This window comes from Mangifera indica, chromosome 7 (assembly GCF_011075055.1).
Source record: "Mangifera indica cultivar Alphonso chromosome 7, CATAS_Mindica_2.1, whole genome shotgun sequence".
Taxonomy (NCBI): domain Eukaryota; kingdom Viridiplantae; phylum Streptophyta; class Magnoliopsida; order Sapindales; family Anacardiaceae; genus Mangifera; species Mangifera indica.
This window is the reverse complement of record NC_058143.1, coordinates 8,326,854-8,352,256: the sequence shown is the minus strand read 5'-3', so window position 1 is coordinate 8,352,256 and position 25,403 is coordinate 8,326,854. Positions and strand designations below refer to the sequence as shown.

Below are 25,403 nucleotides of genomic sequence, written 5' to 3'. Positions count from 1 at the left end.
CAAATTTTTAACACTTCTCTTTGGATTTTCATTACTTACAAATAATTACATTAATTTTGTTAAGAAAAAACCTAGTGCGATAAAAACTAAAACAAAAGAACATAATTATTTAATGTCTTGTAAAGTAGGGCTAGACGTGTTAAAACTACCTCATTAAAAACCTTACTAGGAAAACTCAGTGAGACAAAATCTAGTGAAAGAAAAAAGAGTACAGTGCACATTTTATTCAGTATGTGATTAACTTAAATAATTTGCTTACCTTGGTAAGTGCTCGTTCTAATGAATGCTCCCCCTAATTGTAGTAAGATTAATTTGGTTGCTAGTTAAACCATTGCATATTGATGTTGTACACTAACTTTTCAAATATTGATGTCGGTAATATCTTGGTGAACAAATCTACAAGATTCTCACTAGATTATATTTGTTTGACATCAATCTTTTAGTTATGCTGGAGCTCATGAGTGTAAAAGAACTTCAATGAGATATGTTTGGTTTTGTCTCTTTTAATGTATTATCCTCTAATTTAGGCAATACATGCGACATTGTCTTTATATAATATGGAAAATTGTCTGTTGTAAAAGGAAACTGCATGTATTTTAGATATGATAGATGACATATCATAACTATATACATTCTTGGCTGGTTTCATGAAAAGCTAGAATTTTTGAATGATTTGAAAATATTGCAATCAAAGTCTGTTTGATGAAGTGTCCTGATATTGTTGTGTTATTATAAGTAAAAACATATCCTGTTTATGAACCGGCTTTATGAGATCAAAAAGATAACTAGTATTTGCATATTTAATCAAACTAGGATTTTAAAGAAATTTGACATAATAGAATAATCTCTAATATCTAATTTCACATAAATAACAAAATATATGTTTGATTTCATTCAAATGATGACGGGTTGGTATAGAGTTAAATCAAGCTAATAATTTGACTGCGAAAGATATATCTGGTCTAGTATATTAGACTAAATTGATATTGAAATGAGCTTAGTAGGCACCCTAAGATAATAAACCCCTATGATCTTAAGCTAGGTGTTACCCTAATAAAAGAGCTTTAGTTGTGGTCCAGTTTTATTGCAACCCAATTTCATCCCTCAAGTTATTGAATGTGATCTTCCAAGTACCCTTCAACTTTGTACAGTACACATATTTTTCTACGAGTTCATGAATTACTTTAGTTGTAGCATACCTAGTCTCTTTGTCATTTTAACTTTTTTTTTTTTTTTTTTACGAATCTCGAAATCCTAAAATCATTTACCAAGGAAACATGACACAACATATATTACACACATTAACATTAAATCAAAATAAATCTAAAATTTGAGAACTTTTTTATAAATACTAATTTAATTATCTAAAAATATTTAATCATATTACATTTGTACTTAAATAAATATGTTAAAAATGAAAATGATTTTATTTGAATACTTCTAAACTAATGTTTTTATTAATTAATTATGTTCTTGGTCATAGGATTTCAATGGAGGAAAAAGATTAGGCAAGATTATGCATTAATATTTGTATGAAAAGATTTTTTTTAATTGCGTTATCTATATATATAAATGTTATATATATAATGTTAAGAAAAAAGTTTGATTTTCTTTTTTTGGTTATTTCTTACACTTTTTTATTGTTTTTCAAATGATGTAACAATAAAATTATGTACATTTATAATAATTATAAATTTAGTATTAATAATATATTATTTTATAATTTAATATAATATTCAATCATTTAAAAATACGTAAATTAATATTTTTTGTATATACATATGATTTTATTGCTGCGGACCTATGTCTTTTGTTATCATTAAATGCCAAAGTGATAGGCAACCAAATTCCCATACTGGTTCACCCATTTCTGGTTAATTATATTTGTAATATAGTTATAATATATAATAATTTTGTTATTATTTTATCATATTTTCCATAAAATTAATTGAGCATTAAGAATAAACCTCATGGGCAGAGGCAGATTTCAAAGTTGTCCTAATGAAGTGTATTACAAAGTTATAAGGATGATGTTGATTGAAATCTAGCCTGGAATTCGAGATGGGTTTTATTCATTTATTTGTTTTGGGTAAACATGTTAAGATAAAGGAAAATTAATTAATTTACCCATATTTCATGGGTCATAAAAAAATTATCCATAATTTTGTGGCTTAAACAAAAAAATCCAAATGTTCAAGGAGTTAAATGAAATTGCTCTAAATATTAAAAAAAAAAAATCCAAACTACTATTCCTTTATTCTATACAAAACATAACTCTATAATTCTCTAACATATATCATTTTACTCATTATCTGATAGAGATTTCAGGAAAAAGAAAAAAAGTTTATGATTGTGATTTTGAGCAAGAGGAAAATAGTTTGAGATATTGAGATATTTATGCGTATTATAACTCTAACTGTTATTACTTTGATTGATAATACAATTATATGTAGTGTCTTATATAATAACTTAAAATTATGTCTAAAAATTAAAATGGTAAAAAAATATAGAGGGTATTCTTGTGATTATAATAGTAAGGGGTGAAATAATATTTTACAATAAAAAATATTAGACATATTAGATAATATTTGAGGGTGAAAGAGAATTTGACAATATAAGAGTAAAGTGATATTTTATAAAATTGATATCAAATTATTCAAAATATATTAAAATGAACAATATATAGTAGAATTTCGGAATAGTTGTAATTGTGTAATAGAAATAAAATTATGAAACTCAAACTTCTTAAAATAATGTAACTTAAATATTTAAGTAGTATTTTCGGTCATGTTATTTATGTTGATTATATTTGTACACTTTCTTATGTTATTTTAAAATAAATTTGGTTATCAATATTGGTCATTATATGATCGATTTAAATGACGAGATATGTTTCAGTTAAATATAAGGGAGAATAATTAGAAAGAGGTGACAATGTAATAAAATGTGTTGGAGGTAATAGAAAATTGATTTAAATTCTAGAACACACGACATTTGAGGGATTAATTCAAATGGTGAGAAAAAGTGTAACATAGATCGAAGGGTAAACAATATTCAGATAAACATGAGACTAAGACATTTTGACGATGACATTCCTGCTGAAATCTTAAATGATGAAGATATGAAGGTTCTTAATGGTTTGTCTAACTTCCTTAAAGAATGTGTTTTAATTTTTATAAAAACTACAATTAATAACGATGGTTATGAGGTTCAACAAGCAGATGAAGGTTTAAAATGAGGTGAACTGAGTAGTTATCCACAAGATCATGAAATTGGTTTAGGAGGGATTCAAAATGTCGGGATCAATCCGAAACATGAATTTTTTGAGGAAGACTTGACATATTTAAATAATGTTTAGGTTGATATATTGTATAATGAAGAAGAATTTATCTGTGGCAATGAAGAGAAATGTCCATATTAGAGTAAATTTGATAGGCAAGTTATACATGATATTCCCATTGAGGAATCGAAGTTCAAGGAGAAAACACATGTTAATTACAATTAGATAGGAGGTTAAATGTCCATATTGATGCATTTCATTGGTTACCCAAATTTCTTGGCTAGCCAGCCATCCACAAGTCGAGAAGTGTAGAAAGATGGTGATTCTCTAAAAATGATACATTATTCTCGAGTAAACAACATGCAATTGATGTACTAACCCGAGATGCTTTTGAGAAGGGATATCAGTTTAAGGTATGTAAGTTAGACACAATCAGATATGAGGTTAAACATCATCATGCACAATATAATTGGCATGCATGGGCAAACAAGGTAAAAGACAGTGATAACTTCAAATTGTGTTGTTTCGATAGCCAACACACATGTCTTAGAGATCAGATATTGTTATATCACAGGCAAGTTGGGGCTCAAGCTTTAGGTTAAATTTTGAGGATAAGATTTATATTAATTGATCATATGTATCGGTTTAAGAAAATTATTGTAGACATCGCCAACAGATATAAAGTTTTCCACCCAAGTTTTAGCTTAGTTTCAAAAATATACCTATGGAATATGAAAAACCCAAACACCCACCTATTCCTAAATTACCATTAAATTTTTTGTTAAATACAAGGAAAAAACTACCATTTAATAATAATATAAAAAAAATATATAATTTTATCCCATTTTTTCCTCAAATTTTAAAAATTAACATTTAATCCCTATACCTGAACTTTGAAAAGTGACTTTCTCCCTCCCCGAAATACCTAATTTTTTCTTTACTCTTCCCTTCGGCCACCAATGATTGATGTAGCTAAAGGTTAAATAACGAGCATCATCTAGATCTGGACGATGAAGTGTTGTCTTTCATTGGATGACAAAGCGTCATCTATTCTCTAGACAACTCTCGTTGCCTAGATCTAGAATATGGAAAGTCATCTAGTGAGGACAACGTTTGTTGTTTAATCTAGAAAATAAAATATCGTCCGAAATAGATGACTCTCCTTTGTCCAAAATGGATGACGTTCCATCATCTAGAAATTTGGATGACAAAACGTAGTCTAAATTTGGACGACGATCGTTATACTTGGATGATGATCATTATCCAGAGGACAACCTCTAGACAAAGACTCATCCACTATTACTCTACCGTCCCCGTAGAAAGTGGCTAGATTTTAAGGACGAAAAGTGAATTTTTTAAAATTTAATTCAAGGGGAAAAATGTTAATTTTTCAAATTAAAAGGGAAAATGAGATAAAATTTTAATTATTTATAATTACTAATAAAATGATGAATTTTCCCTTTAACCCTAATATAAAATATATGGGTGTGTCTTAACAAATTAAACTTTGGGTGGGTATTTGTGTTTTTCATCTGCCATGGATACATATTTGACATTTCAACAAAACTTGGGTGGGAAATTGTCCTTTTCCTATATAAAATTGATATATCATATGCACAAGCATAACAGACAAGAAATTTGACACTTCAAGCATTGAGGGGCATACCAGAAAAGTCTTTTATATTGTTGTTAGAATATTGTTACAATTTAGTGCATTATAATCTAGGGATTATGACGCATATACTAATAGATAAGCAAAAATGATTTAAGTACTTTTATATGGCATTGGGTTGTATCTATGCATTCTAATAACATATTCACTCAGTATTAAGGTTGTCTTCTTGAAGGGTAGATATCTGGACCAATTATTTATTACTATTTTGTTGGATGGTAATAATTAGATATACCTATTAGCTTTTGGTATTAGCCCTAGGGAAGATCGTGACAGGTGGTGTTGGTTTTTAACAAAGTTAAAAGATTGTTTTCGTGAAGTATCTTATTTGACAATTATTTTAGATCGACATGTTAGTATCATATCTACAATGCCTGAAGTTTTTCCAAATGTGCACCATGGATGTTATTATCATCACTTTCATAGTAACATGCGATCCAAGTATATAGATGTATTGGAAAATAGCTAAGACATATATAGAGTATGAATTTTGAGAGATAATGAAGTCATTCTCTTGTATGCACCCTGATACAACAACTTAGTGGGTTGTGATCGATGGGCAAAGGCATATTTCCAAGGCCATAGGTACAATATAGTGACTACTAATATCACCAAGTCATTCAATGCACTTGTCAGACATATCAGGGCTTGCCCATCATTATGCTTGTTGAGTTCATTAGAGGTACATTATAACAATGGTTTTATGAAAGAAGAAATCATGCATGTAATACCTCTATCTGGGCACTTACCTCTATCTAGAATATGCACCCTGAGAGATGTGATCTATTAGACTTTTATAGTATACTATTACAACCATTAAATACAATACATTTAAATCGGACCCACTATCCCAAAAGTGTATTGCAATGTAATAAAACAATTCAAACATTATCTAGATAACATAAATGAAAGCACCCAAACATAAGTATAAGTCCATACAAATAAATGCAACCCCAATATTAATCAAATCCAAATGCACCAATACATATAAAAGAATCCATAAGAGTACAATAAAAAGTTTATAAATGATAAAGAAAACATCCAAGTCCTCCTACCTTTATACGCTATAGCGAGCTGTACCACTAGACTCCCTACCACCACACTACTATTTCAGAACCCTATCTATAAAACCACTCAGAAAACACGTAAGTGAATTTACATTTAGTAAATAGCAAAAGTAATATATATAGTGATGTTACTTCTTTCTTAAGAAAATCCATGTATGTATTCTCTAGCATCTCAGATGCCCATCCAAATTATCTCAATAGCTAGTGCCCATATTCATATAAAGAGGTGTCATTCCAAATGATTAACCCTTACAATGTACATCGATGTCTCAAACAACATGTGAAAGCTTGTGACATTTCGAATGTCATACTTATGTGCAATTCATATACATACCGATCGAACTTGAGTTGTTGAGAAAAAATTACTCATATAGTGGGTCCCTGGACCTCCCCCATCTTCACACATGCATCCCAAATGCTACGATACCTGTCTTTAGAGTAAAATCACATAGATTTATTAGCCTCGTTGCCTTGACTACAATTTTACACATTGTTTGATGGCTTATAACATTATTGTACATCATATCTAAGTTTTTGATCTGAACATGAATCGATTGGGTACGTGCCATTATCCATATAGTCAGACACACCTTTATTATTCTCTATCATCAATACTCTCATTACGGTCTTATTGTTGGTTTTCTTTCATCAACATCCATTCTAGGGTAAGTTCTTCATTTTTCTAATCCCTATATTCATAGCGAAGCTTTATACATTCTTCATCAATCTCAAGTGTTTACATTTCTAAGTTTCCTTAAATCTACACGAGTGTGTATCCTTTACACACATGGATACATATTACCTAATCTATATTACATGCGTCCTAAACACATAAGTGTGTATCCTTGGTGTAGGGCACACGATTGTGTGTCCCATACCACATAGACGTGTATCAATTCCCTATTCTACACTCTCATACATTCATTTTACATAGTTAGAACTTCCCTAAATACACATGAACGTGTCATTGAAATTCCAGAATTCCAACTCTAGTTTTCTTGCATTTTCTAGGCCTCAACAAATAATCAAACTACTTCCAAGGAAACATATTTCATAGCTAGCACCTTACCATACAATCTTATTCTATTATATCCCTATAAATCGATAATTTAACATCACCAACATGGAACAAATCATACCTTGTATTGATATCTCATACTACATGACCTTTCAAAAGTACATTCCATCACATACAAATATAAGCAAAATTCCAACCTTCTATCAATCCCAACAAATCTTTAACATCAAATTAAACAACTTTACATGAAGAGAATCAACCCATAATCAAAAACAACAATTCTAACCTATCACTTGAACAATAATTAAGCAAATTCGATAAATCCTAACATGAATGATCAATATACATATATGACTATCTTAAGAAATAAAACATCAGAAGCACATTCAATTTGAAAGTTTTAGAAGCAATCCAATATAGAAAAATCACATAAAACCACACTACTTATCTTGATAAAATGATGATACTAGTCTTTTCATGGCTTGAATAACCCCCAAAAGCTTCTCTCCTAGCAAAACATGACTTTAGCACTCTTCAATCCTTTCTTCTTTCTTATTTGGCTGAAAAGATTTTAGAGAAAAGTGAGAAATGCACCTTCTATGATCGTTTTTATTTTTTAGATTAAACAAATGTACACAGGTGTGTATGCTAAATACACAGACATGTATGCCAATTATGAAACATTAAAACCACATTACAAGATTCTCGTAAAACATATCCTTATCCCAAAATTCAAATTCGTTGACTAGGCAAAGTCATGTACCCTACATACATGGGCATGTATCCTGACCAAATTATACGATATGCGAAAAGACCATTTTGCCATCTCTACCATATCATACATGGGCATGTAACCTTTCATATATGATCGTGCATGCCACAAATCACATAATAGCTTTTCAAGCACAATCTCTCATACAAAAAGAAAAAAAACTAAAAAGACCAAAATAACCTCAAGCATCCTGTGGATGTTACAATGGAAGTAAGTACATATTCAATAATATGACATATTATCAGTGTGTTTATGTATACTTATATTTAATTATTGTTTACCATATGCATTGATATTCATATCAATTGCAAATGATTGCACCAAATGATATTCATAGCATGTTTGGCTAAGTTTTTCTTTTTAGCTTAAGGGAATTTCAAACCCAAAACACAAGTTGATTATGCAGTCAATTCAGTAACATTATTCCTTCAATCTTCTTAAGAAATTAATTCATGTTATTTTGTTTTAATGATATTTGATGTTTGGTTTGTTAGATTTGAATAAGGCCTATTGAATCAATTATATCAACATCAATTTCTAGAATTAGAAAAGGGATTACGTAATTGGTTTTTTTCCCTAATCATTAGGTGGCAAATAATGATACAAGATTGTGGACAGGCTTTCTTTTTATTGATATGAATAATATGATTTAGGTTAAACATCTGAACTTGCAAGATTATTGCTTAAATCAATCCAATTCCTTGGTTGTTAGTGCTACCATTTTATTAAATCTAAAGATCTTGTTTTGAGTTATCTAATAGTTAGATTCTAATGAGAGCTTGTTCATTAGAAAAAGAATTAAGGGGAATTTCGGGTAATATAGCTTATTATTTCCTAGGATTGACAATTTTTGAGAAAAGTGAAATAATGTTGCTATTGATTTAATCCACGAGTTGTAAGGGCGAGATTGAAATAATGTTGCTAAATTTCAAATTATTGATTTCCCTTTAATTTAATTTTTAGTGTTTAAAGTTTTTATTTGATCAATTTGGAATACAAGCTCCCCTGTTTTAAGACTCTATTTTTAGTTAATTTAGAAGTTAAGAATATGATTAAAATTAACTGTAATTGTCTGTGGGATTGACCTTTATTGGCCCTAACTACTGTCTTGTAGGAAGTTAAAATAGAGTAATTAATTTTTGGTGTATTTAGCAACCATTAGTGCATCCCTACTATAGCACTGCATTTTACTATACAATTTACGTGCAGACTATCAATCCATTAGGAGATCAATCAGAGTGGTTGCATGCAGAAGAGACACGTGTTATATATCCACCATTCATCCATCGTTATTGCACAGGTTGTCCAATGAATAAAAACATGTCTTTTGCTAGGTGAGGTTATTGAACAATAGATTTGTACTTGATGTAAGAAACCTAGACATTCGAGACGGAATTGTAAGAGTCCTATTCTGATACCCAGCTCCATACCATCAAGTTCTATAATAAAAGACAAAGGCCAAAGATAATTATACTTGTGATTATACTTGTTATTTTAGATACAAAATGCGTGATTATACTTGTTAATTTTATCTAAAATACTTGTGATTGTACTTGTTTATTTCATCTATAATACTTGTGATTGTACTTGTTTATTTTTTCTACAATACTTGTAATTGTACTTGTTAATCTATCTATAAAATTTTTTATTTTACTTGTTATATATGTTAATGTTGATTTCATATATCCATAATCGCAGGTTATTTGTTGTTGACTTGGTAGATCGGTTATGGTAAGTATACACATGGACAAACGCATACAAGTACATATACAAACATATAGACATACTAATGCATATAACATACGGACAATCAAGATACTAATGCATAAGTCTTATATAAAGATATAGACATACAAACACATACAAGTACATATACAAACAAATGGAAATACTATCAAGATACTAACGCATATAACTATATAAAGATACAAACCCATATAACATAAAAGTTAATCAATGTCCTTAAAAAATAACTTTGTGGCTAAGCGCATGCATAGACGTATCGAGTCCTCATTGTCAAAGGATAAAGATCGACCAAGCACTAGATACTTGATGTAATGTAACATGAACATACCACAATCACCTGATAGAGGCACCTATTATAGTATATCCACCACCTTATGCAATGCAAATGGATTGTCCTGTGGTATATGTCATGCATGAGACCAAAATGAGGTTACCACTAGCAAGTGCAATATCATAGATGTATACCCCAACATCTTCATTCTAAACATCTTTAGGTCAATAGTAAAACTCTATAATGAATCATAAACTGTGATCTTCCACTCTTTAAAATCCATGATACCTGCCACCTAATGTGCATTATCAAAGTTTATTAGGATAAAAAACCTAAACACAGACAAAATACATTTAAGAGACCTTACTTGAATAGTTATCAATTAATTAATCATTACAAAGTAATTGATTATTGAATTCGTACCTCATCTACCACACCCCAAGGTTTTACATGTAAGTCTAAGGGATAATTTGCATCAATTAGTCATGTGAAAAGTGGAGGAAACTTGTAATTATCCTGATCTTTCATCTTTGCAGCATACTGATGAAGGAGATGTGTAATAAAACAAGCCATTACTATCATCCAGTTTTGACAAACCTCTTCCATAATGTTATGCTGACATTGATGTAATAATACTAAAAAAGAATCCATGTACTATAAAAATAGATAATATAACATGATCACGCATCTTAATGACATATTATATTAAAAAAATAAATTAATTGACCAAGTGAGACCTTATCGAACAACTATTTTGATATGTCTATGAATATGCTTCAAAAGGAAATTTTGGACCTTATCCCTATGTCGTACACTTTTCTTTTCTTTAAGAGGTTAGTGTCATCATACAATCTCCTAAAATTTTGCTCACATTTGATCCTCAATAATCACATTATAGGCTTCGCTTGTTGGACCCTTAGTTTCAATGGATTTATGTATGACCTACGAACGTGTAGTCTTTTTTTTACCAATCCACCACAAGTGTGTAAAAATACTATCCAAAAACAAATAATATGTCATTTAAAATTATATTAACTTATGAGGTTTTCAAATCTATTTAAATATCTTTTATAAGGCAGAAGTCATGGCCGGGGAATTATCAAGAGAGGTAAGATCGATTATATCAAACTTCTGGACTAGGTACTGTTAAGATATAAAAACAATAAATAAATAATATACTTTTCATTTATTTAAACATAATGAAAACCATAATGAAATTTGTATACCTCAATTACTTCCCCCTTTGATAGGATCTGAACCACTTCGTTCTCTTAAGAGGCAATGTTAATCACCTTATCACCTTGAAGGGTAATATCAATCACCTTTTTACCCTTGCTTGGGGTGTTGAGATAGAACAATAAAATATCTTATAATAACGATAGATAAAAAGTGAATAACCACATATGATTACTTATAAACTAACCAAATCACCGAGTATTTACCTCAACCATGAAAGAAGATGATAATGGGGAACCCTTATGAGATGATCCCTCATTGCCAACATTTTGTAACAATATTAACATTTTATATTAGTTAATCAAAGTATTTAACAAAGATTGCAATGTATATAGTTGACATTGTATGTACCTTGATTGTCGAAACAGAAGTCAACCTTGATGGAGCTTTATTAACCCCTGGACACTATCATAATATTGATAATTATGAGTTAATAGGGAATCAAATGTTGAATTCAAATATAACATATATAGATGGCATTGTACTTACCTTAACTATCAAACAAGGTGATAATCGAGAACCCTCATGGGATGATCCCTTATTGCCAATATCGTGTAACAATATTAACTTCTTATATTAGTTAATCAAAGTATTTAACAAAGATTATAATGTATATAGTTGACATTTCATGTACCTTGATTATTGGAATAGAATTAATATGGGATCCCTCCTCAATAGGGTCTCTTCAATCCTAGGACATTGTCACAATATCAACAATTACAAGTTAACAAAGAATCGAATGTTGAATTCACTTATAACATATACAAATGATATTTTACTTACCTCAACTATCAATGAATGTGTTAATGGGGAACCCTTATGTAATGATCTCTCGTCACCAACATCTTGTAATTATATTAACATTTATAAATATATTAGTTAATCAAAGTGATTAAAAAATATTATAATGTATTTGATTGATGTTGTACTTACCTTAATTGTTGGAATGAAAGTTAATATAAGATCCTCCCTCGATGGTCCCTCATAAAAAAAACTGACGTTATAACAATATCAACAATCATTAGTTGACAGATAATCAAAGCATTTCTCAAATATCACCTCTAAGATACTTTAACAGTTTAGTACTTACCTCGATTGTAGATAGGGAAGTAAATATGAGACCCTTTCAATGATCCGTTATCATCATCATGAGGAGACTGTAACAACATATATAATTATTGTAGGGTTTACATGTTTGCATGTTAAATTAAAGTGTCTAATAAATTTTCATTAACTTTTTTTACTTACATGACAGTATTTATGCAGAGATGAGTCATTGTGTCCTTCGTACGTGTGATCTTATCCTACGTACAAGTCATTCTATCCCCTAGATAAGTTATTCAATCTAAGATAAGATTACCCCATCTAGCCAATGCAACATCAAAGTAACGTATGAAGAAATCTTGGGTAGTAACATAGGGATCATCTGATGTGCGCTTAATAGTGAAAGGGCACAATAGAGACTTTGATAATATGTGCTCGATGGTAAAGGTCATAATAGGGGTGTTGATAGGAGTGGGCTCACTAACAATAGGTTGAACAAAAGCCTTAACATGAGCAAAAGCAACGACTAAAGAAGTAATGTCAGGAGGAGCAGATGATGCTTCTCTTGATGAGGAAGAGGATAATGTTAATGAAGAAGACTATTTATCCAACATTCTTGTGTATTGAATGATGTTGTCAAACCCGTCAGCAGCTTTTTTAACTAGAGTTAAAACTAGTGGGAAATTAACATCATTCTGCTCATTAAATTAAATTTATGCAAATTTTGTTTAAGTAACATTATATTACCTTATTCATATTTTAATCAATAACACATTATTACTTACTACATCTCTAGTGAAGATATTTGGGATAGCCTTTCATCTCAGGATGTCTTTTGTGTGCCACGTCAACATGCATGAAGATCTTGAAACTGACATGAAATCCACCAATCAATGTAGTGTGTCAAACATCTCATATACCCAAAACTGTAATTTCAACTTATATGTTTTAATCAAAAAATTACAATCATATTAAATCATTTCTATTTTAATCACAAAGTTTTTTTTTAGTCACTAAATGATACAATTACCTAGAAAGCTAACGGAAGCCCCATGATATGATATTGTTTCATAGGGGTCGAACTCTACACAAATTTGAGTGATATTGTCACAGATCTATCAATATGTCATCTGCCACACTCGAACTCCCCTTCGGTATGTATTGAATCTATTAAGATGATCAGTCAATTGTAATACCTTTTGGGAGATTGTTTTCCTCAAATCACTCCCTAATACCCTCATGTGAAAATAATACAACAAGGCCAATTTTACTACATCAGTGTTGTTCTCCGCACAAGGCTTTTATTGGGAAACGTGACACTATCCCATAATCCTTTTTATGGCCTTCACTGAAAGATACATGCCAATATTTAACAATCAATTGAATCGAAGGTCTGTCATAATGGTGAACTCGTATAAGCTAAACCTGATATGAACTTCATTAACTCTAAACCATAACTCATCATTTAAGTTCACCTATCTTAAGAAGGAGTGTACCAACAATTCAGTAAATTGACTATCGTTAAGGTCGAGGAAGTGCTCAAAACACGTACATCAAAACATTTTTAACTGCCTCTCTGCTAATATTTTTTTAATCATAGCTCCCACATCTCTATACTCACATATACTAACTTGAGCCTTGAAGTGTTTTTCGATAGGAAATCTCATTTCACTCTTGACATTATCCATTTTTCTTTTTTGTGGAGGTTTCTGTAAAAAATAAATTGCAATTACACCAATTTTTATATAACAAAGAGTCAATTCTCAGGATAGATGTATTATTCAGAAAAATGGACCTCAAATTTGAATTCTACAAGTCAAAAAACCCTAAAATAAAAAAATTTCTATTTGCCCCCTCAAATGAAAAATATTAGAAAACACTTAAAATCTGAAAATATCAATTTACCCCCAACCACCACCACACGATTCGTTTGGTGGGAAAATTTTAAAAATTGCACTTTGCCTCCCATCACACGAATTTGTGTGTCAACATATTTTGTATATTTACAATTTTGCCAAGCACTCGTTGTACCTATGTGCCACTGTTAAAAAACTCGCACTTTGGCCCCTAACTACACAAATTTGTGTGGTCTAGAAAATTTGAAAAATGTCCAATACTTCCTCTTCTCTAAGAAATCTCATCATATGAATTCGTGTAGTAAACAAAAAAACTGTGTGGTGAGAGCCGAATTCCTGTGGTAAGATTTGACCTCCCAAACTTCCTTTTTGGAATCTCATTTCATCAATAATCAACTCTACATTTACTCTAACATAAAAGCCTTAAGAAAATTAATCCAAAACATGCACAAATCAAGTAATTTCATCTAATGTTTCAAATTGAAACCCTAAGTCCAAACACCCAAATACCGCATCCAATCGCCAAAATCTTATATTGAAATTCATAAAAACATGAGGATTATTTTACTAACCTTTTCATCCATTTGGTCATCGAAAAAGTCATGAAATTCATCCGAGGAAGTTAGCCGGAAAAGTCCAAAAAGTCATGCACCTAAATGCACATTTTGTGTGGCTGGAGAAGGAAAACACAATGTTTTCTTCATTTTTTTCTAAAAGGGCATTTTCATCTTCACACAAAAATAGGGCATTTTTGTTTGAGTTATGAAAGTTTGGGCAAATCTGTTTTTGACCCATAAAGTTGGGGCAAATTAATTAGTTTCCCTAAGATAAATGCTGAAGCAAATAAAGAAAATTTTGTCACAAATATTTCACAGAAAGGTCATAATGTTGAATTGGACCCAGTAAAAGTTTTAGTACCATTGGTGATTTGTCACCACAAAATGTGTGAAGACAATAGAAAGAATACAAAAGCATGAAGCTAAAATTAAGAGTTATTATTGAAGTTAGTCTCATTGTCATGAACGCAGACCCAGCTGTTGTGCAGAGAGAAAATGAAAAGTGAGAGAAATTATTATTTCTTGTGTCTTGTGTTTTTGACTTCATTTTTTGTGGTGGTTGGTGCTGCAGAAAACAAATGGAGATGCGACGGTTCCATGGCAAAATGTGGAGAAATAGGTGAAGAAGAATTCTCAATGGAATCTGAATCAACTCAAAGGATTGTTGGTGAAGTACCCAAGTACATATCTCCAGGAGCTCTGAGAGGCGATTTACCAGCCTGTGGGAAAACAGCAAGAGGTGATCCTTATAGTAAAACATGCTTACCTCCACGATCAAATTCCTATCAAAGGGGTTGCTCTAAGTATTACAGGTGCCGGGGATGAAGATTGACTTTATTATCAAATGCTCAACAAAATGTGATTAGTCAGTTCCCTTCTTCAATTTCTTTGATAATAATAATTGTTTTCCATTCCATGGCATTGCTGCATAATTGTTTGTATTGATTTCTTCTCAGCAGATTTAACACAATTTAGTCTCCATTATTTGATTTACTTGGATTACAAATGAGATCGTTGAATATTTTTAGTTTTAAAGTTTGGAGGTTAGTAACTTTTTCAGGCAAAAATTATTCTTCCTTTCTGCGCCTATAATGATTAATTATTTAACCATGATAAAAACAAATGGGCCAAATGCCAATATTATATTTTCTAAAAAATGTCGAAAAATTTTCGGTTCCATTGTATTATATAAGATGGCAAATAGGATAAAAAGCTTGTAATATCAGTAGAGTAGATTCAATATAACATACAGAAAATACTTAAGTAAATAGTTATGATGAATGGTAAAATTACGGCCAAAAGACTATTGCTCACCCAAGGTTTGTTGAAGAAAAATTTATACCCTTTAAGTTTCAAAAACTAGATTAATACCCATTATGCACTTCTGTTAGTGATTTCATTAAGTGAAAGGGTATAAAGGCATCTAATACTTTTATTGAATCTTATCATTGTAGGAATTTTGATAGATTTAAAAAAAAAAAGATTATTTAGTTTTTATTTCTACTAGCATTATTTTGCAGTGGTTTGTTGGTTTGTTGGCCTTTCCTTGGGTAGGCCGAGTTTAAGTTGCTCTCGAACCCTATTTTGGGTGTCCCAATAGCCTTTTTTCATAAATACACTTTTAATTAAAGAAAAAGTCCTTTTGCATAAATTTCTCTATTCTATTTTTCCTTTCAAAATGATGAATGTTTAAAGGATGAATTATAATTTTTAAAAATACCAAAGCATTGTTAAATTTTCAAGGTTTTGTGAAAATTTTTAAAAGTTTGGGAATGCTTTTTAAATTTTTGAAATTTTAATATACGCCTCAATAGTTTTAAAAATGACAAGTGCACCCCAAATAATTGAACAAAGCTCAATATTTTAAGATTGGTTAGATTTTTGATGATTTTAAAGGACCTAAGTGATAATTTTTTAAACTGTTAAGGATACATTAGTGATTTAACATTTATATTTAATGTTAATGACAACTTTGTAATTTTAATAAAAGTGCGAAACAATTATTTTCATAAAAGCTATACAGAAATCACTAACAAAAATGGATGATGGTTGATAATTTTATTTTTTGTGACTTCAAAGGTAGAAATTATTATTTCATCATACCTTGCGTGGGAAATTGTCATTTGGCTTTATACTAGGCAAAATTTGATAAGACTCGTTAAACCAATACGACACCATTCAAAAAAATCAAGTTAGGGTTATAATTCTCAACACAAAAGTAGATTAGATCAAGTTTGGGTTGACCTTTAAAAAATGAGGTTAGGTTCAGGTTGATATAGAGCTAACTCGAATTGACTCAAACTAATCTAAAAGTTTTGAATAAAATATTGAAAAAAATCTCCATTATTCTTTATTTGACAAAAAAAGGTTTCAACCCACATAATTCATATTCTTTAATTTAAGTAAATAAAAAAATTGGCATTGCATGTCTCACCCACTTATTCCTGAAGCATCGAGATAACTCTTTTTATTAGACTTATACACCTAGTTAATAAATATGAGAATGAAAAAAATAGTATGAGAATTATACAGGTATGATACGGTGAATGGTGAAAAGTACTTTTATAAAAATACACTTATAAAATTTGGTATGGAAAAAATACGAGACGTATATATACAGATTTAATACAATACATTATCAATAATACATTTAAAAAAATGCGGTAATATCAGTAATAATTTTAGTACTTTTTATGAAACATTTGATAAAAATTAGTATAATATTTCAAATTAAAATTTTTAATTGGCCATTAGACCTAACATAACATACTAGAATCAATTTTCAAATCATAGTATCAATTTTTAAACACAATACATAGTCATAATTCAATTATGCTCTCTCAAACACATAATATAGCTAATTAAATATTACAACACTTGATATTTCTACTTTATATGAAGATATTTAGCAAGAATATTTGATTTATGCCCTACCTTTATCCTTTATAGCTGACTCAGATTGAAGCCATGTAGATATCATTCACAAGATTGAAAAATTAAAAAAAACAATTTAGAAGTAAATTTCAATAAGAAAACCCTAAACCTTATATTAAAAAATTCTAAAGAAATTATATTATATCACTAAAATTTCTATCTTGTAATGCATCATTTGCTTTAATTAAAGAAAAACTTCAAGTCGTAATGTTATGTTACAAAATAGGGTTAATTAGGCATGTAAATGATTTATAAATCAAGATTGGACTCTAATGTTAAATGATAAAGAAAAGAAAAGATTTATTAGATCATTATCAATCAATTTCAAGTTTTCTTTACTATTAAAATAATGAAGGCCAAAATCTATCATTTCAAGACTATTTCATTATAAATTTGACAAAGCAATAGACTTCTTACTTTAATCGGATCCCTGATGTGAATTGTTGTTTGCAAGTGTTAACAAATTGAAGGATAAAATTATGAGTTTATGATAAGAAATAGAAATAAAAAAAGAATAATATGAGATTGTAAGAGATTTTCGATTTTAAAAGAAAAGGAATGCAACTCGTCACTGTTTGTGTTAGGTATTATATTATTTATGTAAAATGCATTATTTTGTGTCTTGTAAAATGACATCACTTTATTCTTTATAAAAAAAATTTAGAAATATGACAACGTAGAATATGATTGTTTAATACAGGTTTAATGCAATAAGTTTATAAAATCTGCGTTTTATATGATTTAGGTTCAATGATACAACTACATGTCTTTAAAATAGTAAAATATGACAAATGAGTAAAATGCGATTATAATACGCGAATTTACTAATTAGACTCGGAAAAAACTATATGTAGTTTATTTCTTTTGTTAGTGAGTATTTTTGAAGTGTCTATAGGGATTTTGTAGCATTCAATAGTGGAATAAAAATTTAAAAATTAAATTAAATTATACAAACATATTGCAAAATGCCCTTCTAGATCATCCTCATAGAAAATTAATTCACAACATGCATAAAACACACATAGGACGTTTATTAAATATACTTGCTTAAGCAACTCCTTCATCTTTTGTTGATGGCAAAAGGCTATGGAGTCCCTTTTAGAACCAAGTGTAGGCTTGCTCCTTAGTATCCACACAAACTAGTAACGATGGAGGCTTGGTTGTGCTCAAGGCTTGTTGGAACCCGAGGACAGCTTTTTGGTAAGTTGGAAAGGAAAACTCTCTCTACAGATAGAGTTATGAGTTCTATAATTATATTGTCTATTTTAAAGCAAGAAGGGCACATACATATAGACAAACACATGTGCTGCCCAAAACTTGAATATATGTTGGGTGGCTCTTCCATGCGTACTGAAAAACAATGTGTGTCATTGGTGTGCATAGCTTAGGTTGGAATTATCCCACCCATGCTTATGCATATTAAGCTTATAGGAGTTGTATTTTCTATTAACATATTAAGTGCACAATATTTCTCACAATTAATTTCCCAAGATTTTTGGCATTCAATCCAAAATCATGGGATTATTACCTTTATAGAATTAGGATAAAATTCTATCATCATCCTAATTTGAATTTCAAATTAGTTGATATGGATTTGCGTCAATCTAACTCAATCTTGCCAATTATTGTATACACCCCAGCAACTCAAGATTATTACACTAAAGTCCTAAAGTACAATAAAATATACTTCGGGTCCATAAGTTTTTCTAAGGCTTTAAATTCTCCATCTAGAATTTGAATTGAATCCAATTCGAACAATCCTCATGCACCCATAGTTTATCAACTCATTTTGTGTGTGATTTATAAGTTTTCTACTAACTCGGTAGGGACTAGATTCGTGTCAAGCTTTTAGCTTGATATCCATTCGGACAAATGCAAAGATTAACCTCTAGCAAGATATCATGGCCACCCGATTAGTTGGGGTCAACATGTGACTTTTTTTACTTGTCAGTAATATGGTTGCTCGTACAATTTGATCATTTCGTCATATGATATCTCTTCAAGGTTGAGGTAGAGATTAAGTATCTCCCACAAGGCTTTCCGAATTACATAGATTGACTTATGTCAATAATCAGATAATAATGAATGGAGCATTAGCTTAATCCCACTATGGCCACATGTCTTATTGGTCATTTTCATCCATCAATAGGCTCTAACTGAGATTTAAATTTAATACCTAGGAGTGACAAATCCTTTATTAATCCACCATTGCCTTTATATAGATCATGATATGGTCAATCACTACTATTTTGATAATCCTTTGATCGAACTATGTTAGGCTAGTGTCAAACCATATCATTCCTTGTACAAGATGATTTGGTGACCCCAAGTCTAAAGATCACACGTACCTCCATTCACTAAAAGGATATTTTCATAGACATTAGAACAACCATCCTTATAGAATCCTCTTGGTAAGTTAGTTCAATGAACACGTCTACAATGTGTACTCATGTATGATATTGATTTGTATTTAGATGATTCATTATATGATGATGACTTGAAGGTGAGTCTCTTATTTTTTAGTGGGGGTGAATGATAAGGGACCAAGGAATTCGATTCATGGAAGGAAAACAAGGCTAAAACGTAGAGAAAAAAGACGTTGAAGGAAGATACAAGTCAAGAGGGAGGTTGAGTGGAAAAAGTGAATAAAAAGAAGAATGATGTTAATGACATTAAAGACTCATGACAAGAGGGTGGTAGGGTGGAAAACATTAAAGATGATGAAGAAACAAGTCAAAGTGAAGATGATGATGTGGCAAATGATGTGGTAGCCAAGGGTGATGTGGCAGCTTATTTAGAAAAATGTAGGGCATGACAACTTATTTGGAAACATGACATGATGATATGGGCACGCAAGATGATGTGGAGCTATGTAGGAAGTGTTATTACATGTGGGAGAAAGTTTCCTAGTTGAGTGGAGTTTGATTTAAATAAAGTTTACTTGTGGTGTTTGATTTAAATTAAATTTCCTAGTCTAAAATAGTTAAGTGAGTCTTTAAATAGTATTAGAGTTCTATTTTAATTTAAGGAATAAAGAGTTTTTGTAATTATTTATTTAGGAAAACTCAGTTTTAATTAGGAGTACCCAAGGGACTTTACCTTGGCATGGCTTAAAGGCTAAGGAACATGGTTGGAAACATTGTGTTGGCATGTTAGTAGTTGTCTTTGCTAAGAAGCTTTGTTCTTGCTGTTTAGGCTCAGGGGGCCTGTTATCCTTTGTGTTTTGGCTTACCCAGGGGATTTTACCTAGAAGCCTTGTATACATGTTTTTTTCTTTTGCTATGGCTCATTGTTTGGTTTTGTCTCTTTAGGTTTGATTGTTTAGGCTTGCTATCTATCTTGTGTGCATAGTGCTTGATAGATAGGGAGAAAGGTTTCTTTTTGGCTTGTTTTATCCCCGTGAGCTAGAGAGTTGTCCTAGAAGTGGATTGGTATGGTTTGTTCATAGTGGTCCTCTCGTGCAAGCTCCATTTAAAGTCAGTGTTGTTTTGTTCTCAGATCACCCTTCGGGGGTCCTTTGCTTTGTTTATAATACATATTTACTTAGCAAAAAAAAAAAAAAAATTAATTAAGAGTCTATTAAATTTATTTCCTAGAGTCTTATTTTTTTAGAATTTGGAATTAATTAATATTCCTAATTATAGTTAAACTAATGTCCTAATTTAATAGGTTTTCTATTTTAGTAGAATTAGGAATTCTACTTTAATTATTACAGTCATTAGCCTTTATAAAGACATGAGTTTCGTAAGTCAATTCAATAATAAAATAAATTCAAGTTATCAACAAATTTAGTTTGAGTTTTTTTTTTTTTTCTTAAGAATTGTTTTGCACGGAATTCTTGTTTATGCTTTTACTTCTGTTAAACGATATCAACCCTAAACATCTTTGTGAATAATATCATAGCCGCATCAGCATTTGTCCTGGGTCAACTTTTCTTTTTCACTCATAAGGTAGTTCGTAATGGCTACCTGAATCACCAATCCTTACATAGACCAAGATTGACCTCAATAAGACATCATGGCTACCCGATTAGGAAAGGTCAACATGTGACTTTTTTTACTTGTCAGTGATACAGTTACTTCTACAATTCAATCCTTACATAATATGATATCTTTTTAAGGCTGAGGTATAAATTAAGTGTCTCCCTCAAGGCTCCCTGAATTACATAAATTGGCTTACGTCACTAACTGAATAATATTGAATTGAGCATCAACTCAATCCCATCATGGTCACAGATTTAATTGGTCATTGTCTACCATCAATAGGTTCTAACTGAGTTATCAGTTCTCATGCTGAAGAGTAACAAATCCTTTTATTGATTCATCATAGTCTTTATACATATCACAATATGCTCAATCACCACCTTTTTGATAATATTTTGACCAAATTATGTTGCATTGGTGTCAAACTGTATCAATCTTTATACAAGATGGTTTGATGACCCTAAGTCTAAGGATCACATATACCTTTGTTCACTAAGAGGGAATTTTTCATAGACATTAGAGTAACTATCCATATAGAATCTTCTTAGAGAGTTAGTCTAATAAACGCATCTACAATGTGCACCCTCATGTGTTGCATCAAATTGTCAATAAACAACTTTGACACATGAGAACTGTCATGATCTTATAACAAGATTGTTCACTATTATGATAACTCTATCACTATTAACTGTGTCATTTATTATAGCAATATAAGTGATAACTCTATCACTATTAACTCTATCATGCTGAAAAGTAACAAACCCTTTATTGATTCATCATAGTCTTTATACATATCACAATATGCTCAATCACCACCTTTTTGATAATCTTTTGACCAAATTATGTTGCGTTGGTGTCAAACTATATCAATCTTTATACAAGATGGTTTGATGACCTTAAGTCTAAGGATCACATATACCTTTGTTTACTAAGAGGGAATTTTTCATAGACATTGGAGTAACTATCCGTATAGAATCTTCTTAGAGGGTTAGTCCAATAAACGCATCTACAATGTGCACCCCCATGTGTTGCATCAAATTGTCAATAAACAACTTTGACACATGAGAACTGTCATGATCTTATAACAAGATTGTTCACTATTATGATAACTCTATCACTATTAACTGTGCCATTTATTATAGCAATATAAGAGTTACAGGCATTTTAAGAACAACCATCTAATATGCATATAAGGTTCTTCTGACCAAGTGTCAACTACTGATACTCTCGTTATAGTTTAACTATTTTTAGAACAATTATTTATTATAAATTAAATACAAATAACATAAATATTATTGTATTATTTAAATTTCGAAGATTACATCAAATATCAATTGTGATAATTGACTTTGAGACCCTACCTTAACAATGTCATATTTATATACTTGTTAATGATTTTAATATTTATGACAATTGTATTCATTATATGGAATGAAAATAAAATTTCTTAAATATTTGATAAGTAGTTGTTAACCTTATTAGTTATCATTTATATTATTTTGAGGTTGAAGATGTGGACTTATTTGGTTTTGTATTATGATATTCTATTTTTTGATCTGTACAATTAATCATATAAAAAAAACAATAAATAAATTATTAGTATTAATTTAAAATAACAAAATTTTGTTTTAAGAAAATATTGTTTCATATTAAAATATATTTTCATATGTTTTTTTGTGACAAATCGTGTTACTAATTAATATTTGACAAAGTGTATTATTTCATAATAAATTATATTATTACATATTTTATTTTGATATAATTTTATTTATTACATAATTTGAGTTAATTAGGATCAGATATGAGTAATCTAAAAATATTTTAATTCGATTTAAGGTTAAAAAATTTTAATATAATTTTATTTTATGTTGATTTAGAGTTTAAGATTTTTAATTTAAAATTTAAACTAACATAATATAAATACATTATGTTGTGGATGTCATTGCTTTGGATTAAAATTATTAAATTGGATCGAATTAAACGCGTGTAAACAGTAAACGAATCATATTTATTCAGTGCATTTCGTAGTGTGGAATATCGAAGGGTGGTGATCAAGTTAAAATCTGTCAAATCAATTTAAAATACTAATTGAGGTTGCCAACCGCTTCTTCATCTATCTCCATCCCCGTGACACTCTTTCTCCAATAATGGAAGAAATACAGTATTATATTTTAAAATGTTGAGTTTTATATAAAATGGAAAAGTCCATCACTTCATCTTGGCTTGCAAATTTCTGACAAAGACAGAGAAATTGTTCGTGAGTGACATGTGGAATTCATATTTGATTGAAGAGCAGACATGTCGTTGTCTAGTAAACTGAGACTGAATTATGGGTGGCAAATTATTACGACTTTTTATGAGTCTTAAAAATATGGAAAGGTGGGCCATCTGAAAATGGAGACTTTATTTAAGAACCAAATTTTAGACTTGCACCCCGCATGAATCGTGATGGCCCGTCCAAGCGGGATCATGAAATGCAAGGTTAGACACGGCCGAAGGTGCGTTAATAATTGGTCATATTGGGCCCAAACATCAGCATCAAATGGAGTCTCTATCATAAATTTTCAATTTTATGTGTGTGTGTGTTTTGTTTTGTTTTGTTTTTTTAAATTAGATAATTAAAATTTTTCTCTTTCCATCTTTGTACAAGTATGTTATCAATTATTAATCAAATGTTTATTAAAATGATATTCTGAACAATAGAAATCTCATAAATTTTGATGTATAGTTGATGTACGTAATTTATAATTTTACATAATTCAACTAAGGTAATAATAATAATAATTAAATTTCAACCAAAAACAACAAATTAAAGAACTAAAAAAAATGTGATGCAAGGTTCTTAATGTAATCAACCTAATGGTTGAAATGTCTAATTGTACAGTGAAGCTAAATGTATACAATTGTCTGATAGGTTTAAGCGTTTCTAAAAGTTAGCACTAAACTTTGGGTTATTTTCCCTCTACTTTTTCTTTCAAGCTCGTTCTCTCTTGAATAGTTATTTTTATTTATAGAATTATTGAGAAGAAATTATTTGCAAATTAAAATAATAAGGAGATTCCTAATTCAAGAAAGATTATAAATATTTATTTATACTCTAATTGAATTAAAAGCATATTCAATGGCATTCTAGATGTCTACTGCTACTGGTGCAAATAACAATTTGTTGACCAGGTTTCAAGTTAATAAAACATCGACACCCTTGTAACACCTCTTCACAAATACTTACCCCTATACAAAATATGATATAAAGAAACATGTTAACTTAAAACTTCTACTTAAATTCTTACTTTGGAATTAACTTTAACATATGCACGCTATAAGGCATGGAAAAATGTGCCAAACATTCTAACTGAATAAAGCTCAGTATATAAAATGATATAAATCAAGTCAACTAATCCATAGAGTCTAAAAACAAAAACAAATATTGAAATGTATATAAATAACATACATAGTCCAAAACTATCAAACGATGGACATAAACTCAATTTAAACTAAAATTGTAAATCCACAAGTATGTTTGAGGTTATTTTGATCTTTTTAGTATTGTCCTATGTGAGATTGTGTTTGAGAAGTTAATATGAGAATTGTGGCATGCACAACCGTGTATGAAATGCTACACACCCATGTATGATGTGGCAAAAAGGGCAAAATGGTCTTTTCTTGCATATCATTTGATTTGGTCAAAATTGATTAGGATGCATGCCTGTGTAAGTAAGGCACAGGGTTGTGTCTAATTAGTGAATTTTGAACTTTGGGATAAGGATTTGTTTCACAGGAATAGTATGACATGGTTTTAATGCTTCATAACTAGCGTACATGCTTGTGTGTCTAGCATACACGCCTGTATAAGTCTGATTAATCTAAAACTAAAAACAGTCACAAAACGTTCAACACTCATTTTTTTCTGAAATTCCTTTTAGCCAAATAAGGGAGAAGAGAGGATTGGAGAGTGCTAAAGTCACGT

The 25,403-nt window shown here is 30.2% G+C and overlaps 1 protein-coding gene across 1 annotated transcript; it reads left to right on the top strand.

Moving 5' to 3' along the window:
- The first annotated feature begins 14,934 nt into the window (after positions 1-14,934).
- Positions 14,935-15,500, top strand: LOC123221827 (protein RALF-like 32). The gene has a single exon (XM_044644749.1). It carries the CDS (start codon positions 15,015-15,017, stop codon positions 15,342-15,344), a length of 330 nt encoding a protein of 109 aa, XP_044500684.1. The 5' UTR covers positions 14,935-15,014; the 3' UTR covers positions 15,345-15,500.
- Positions 15,501-25,403: the final 9,903 nt, after the last annotated feature.

What these genes read in the sequence shown, in the direction of transcription:
- LOC123221827 (XM_044644749.1), top strand. Translation starts at nt 15,015, where the DNA reads ATGAAAAGTGAGAGAAATTATTATTTCTTGTGTCTTGTGTTTTTGACT.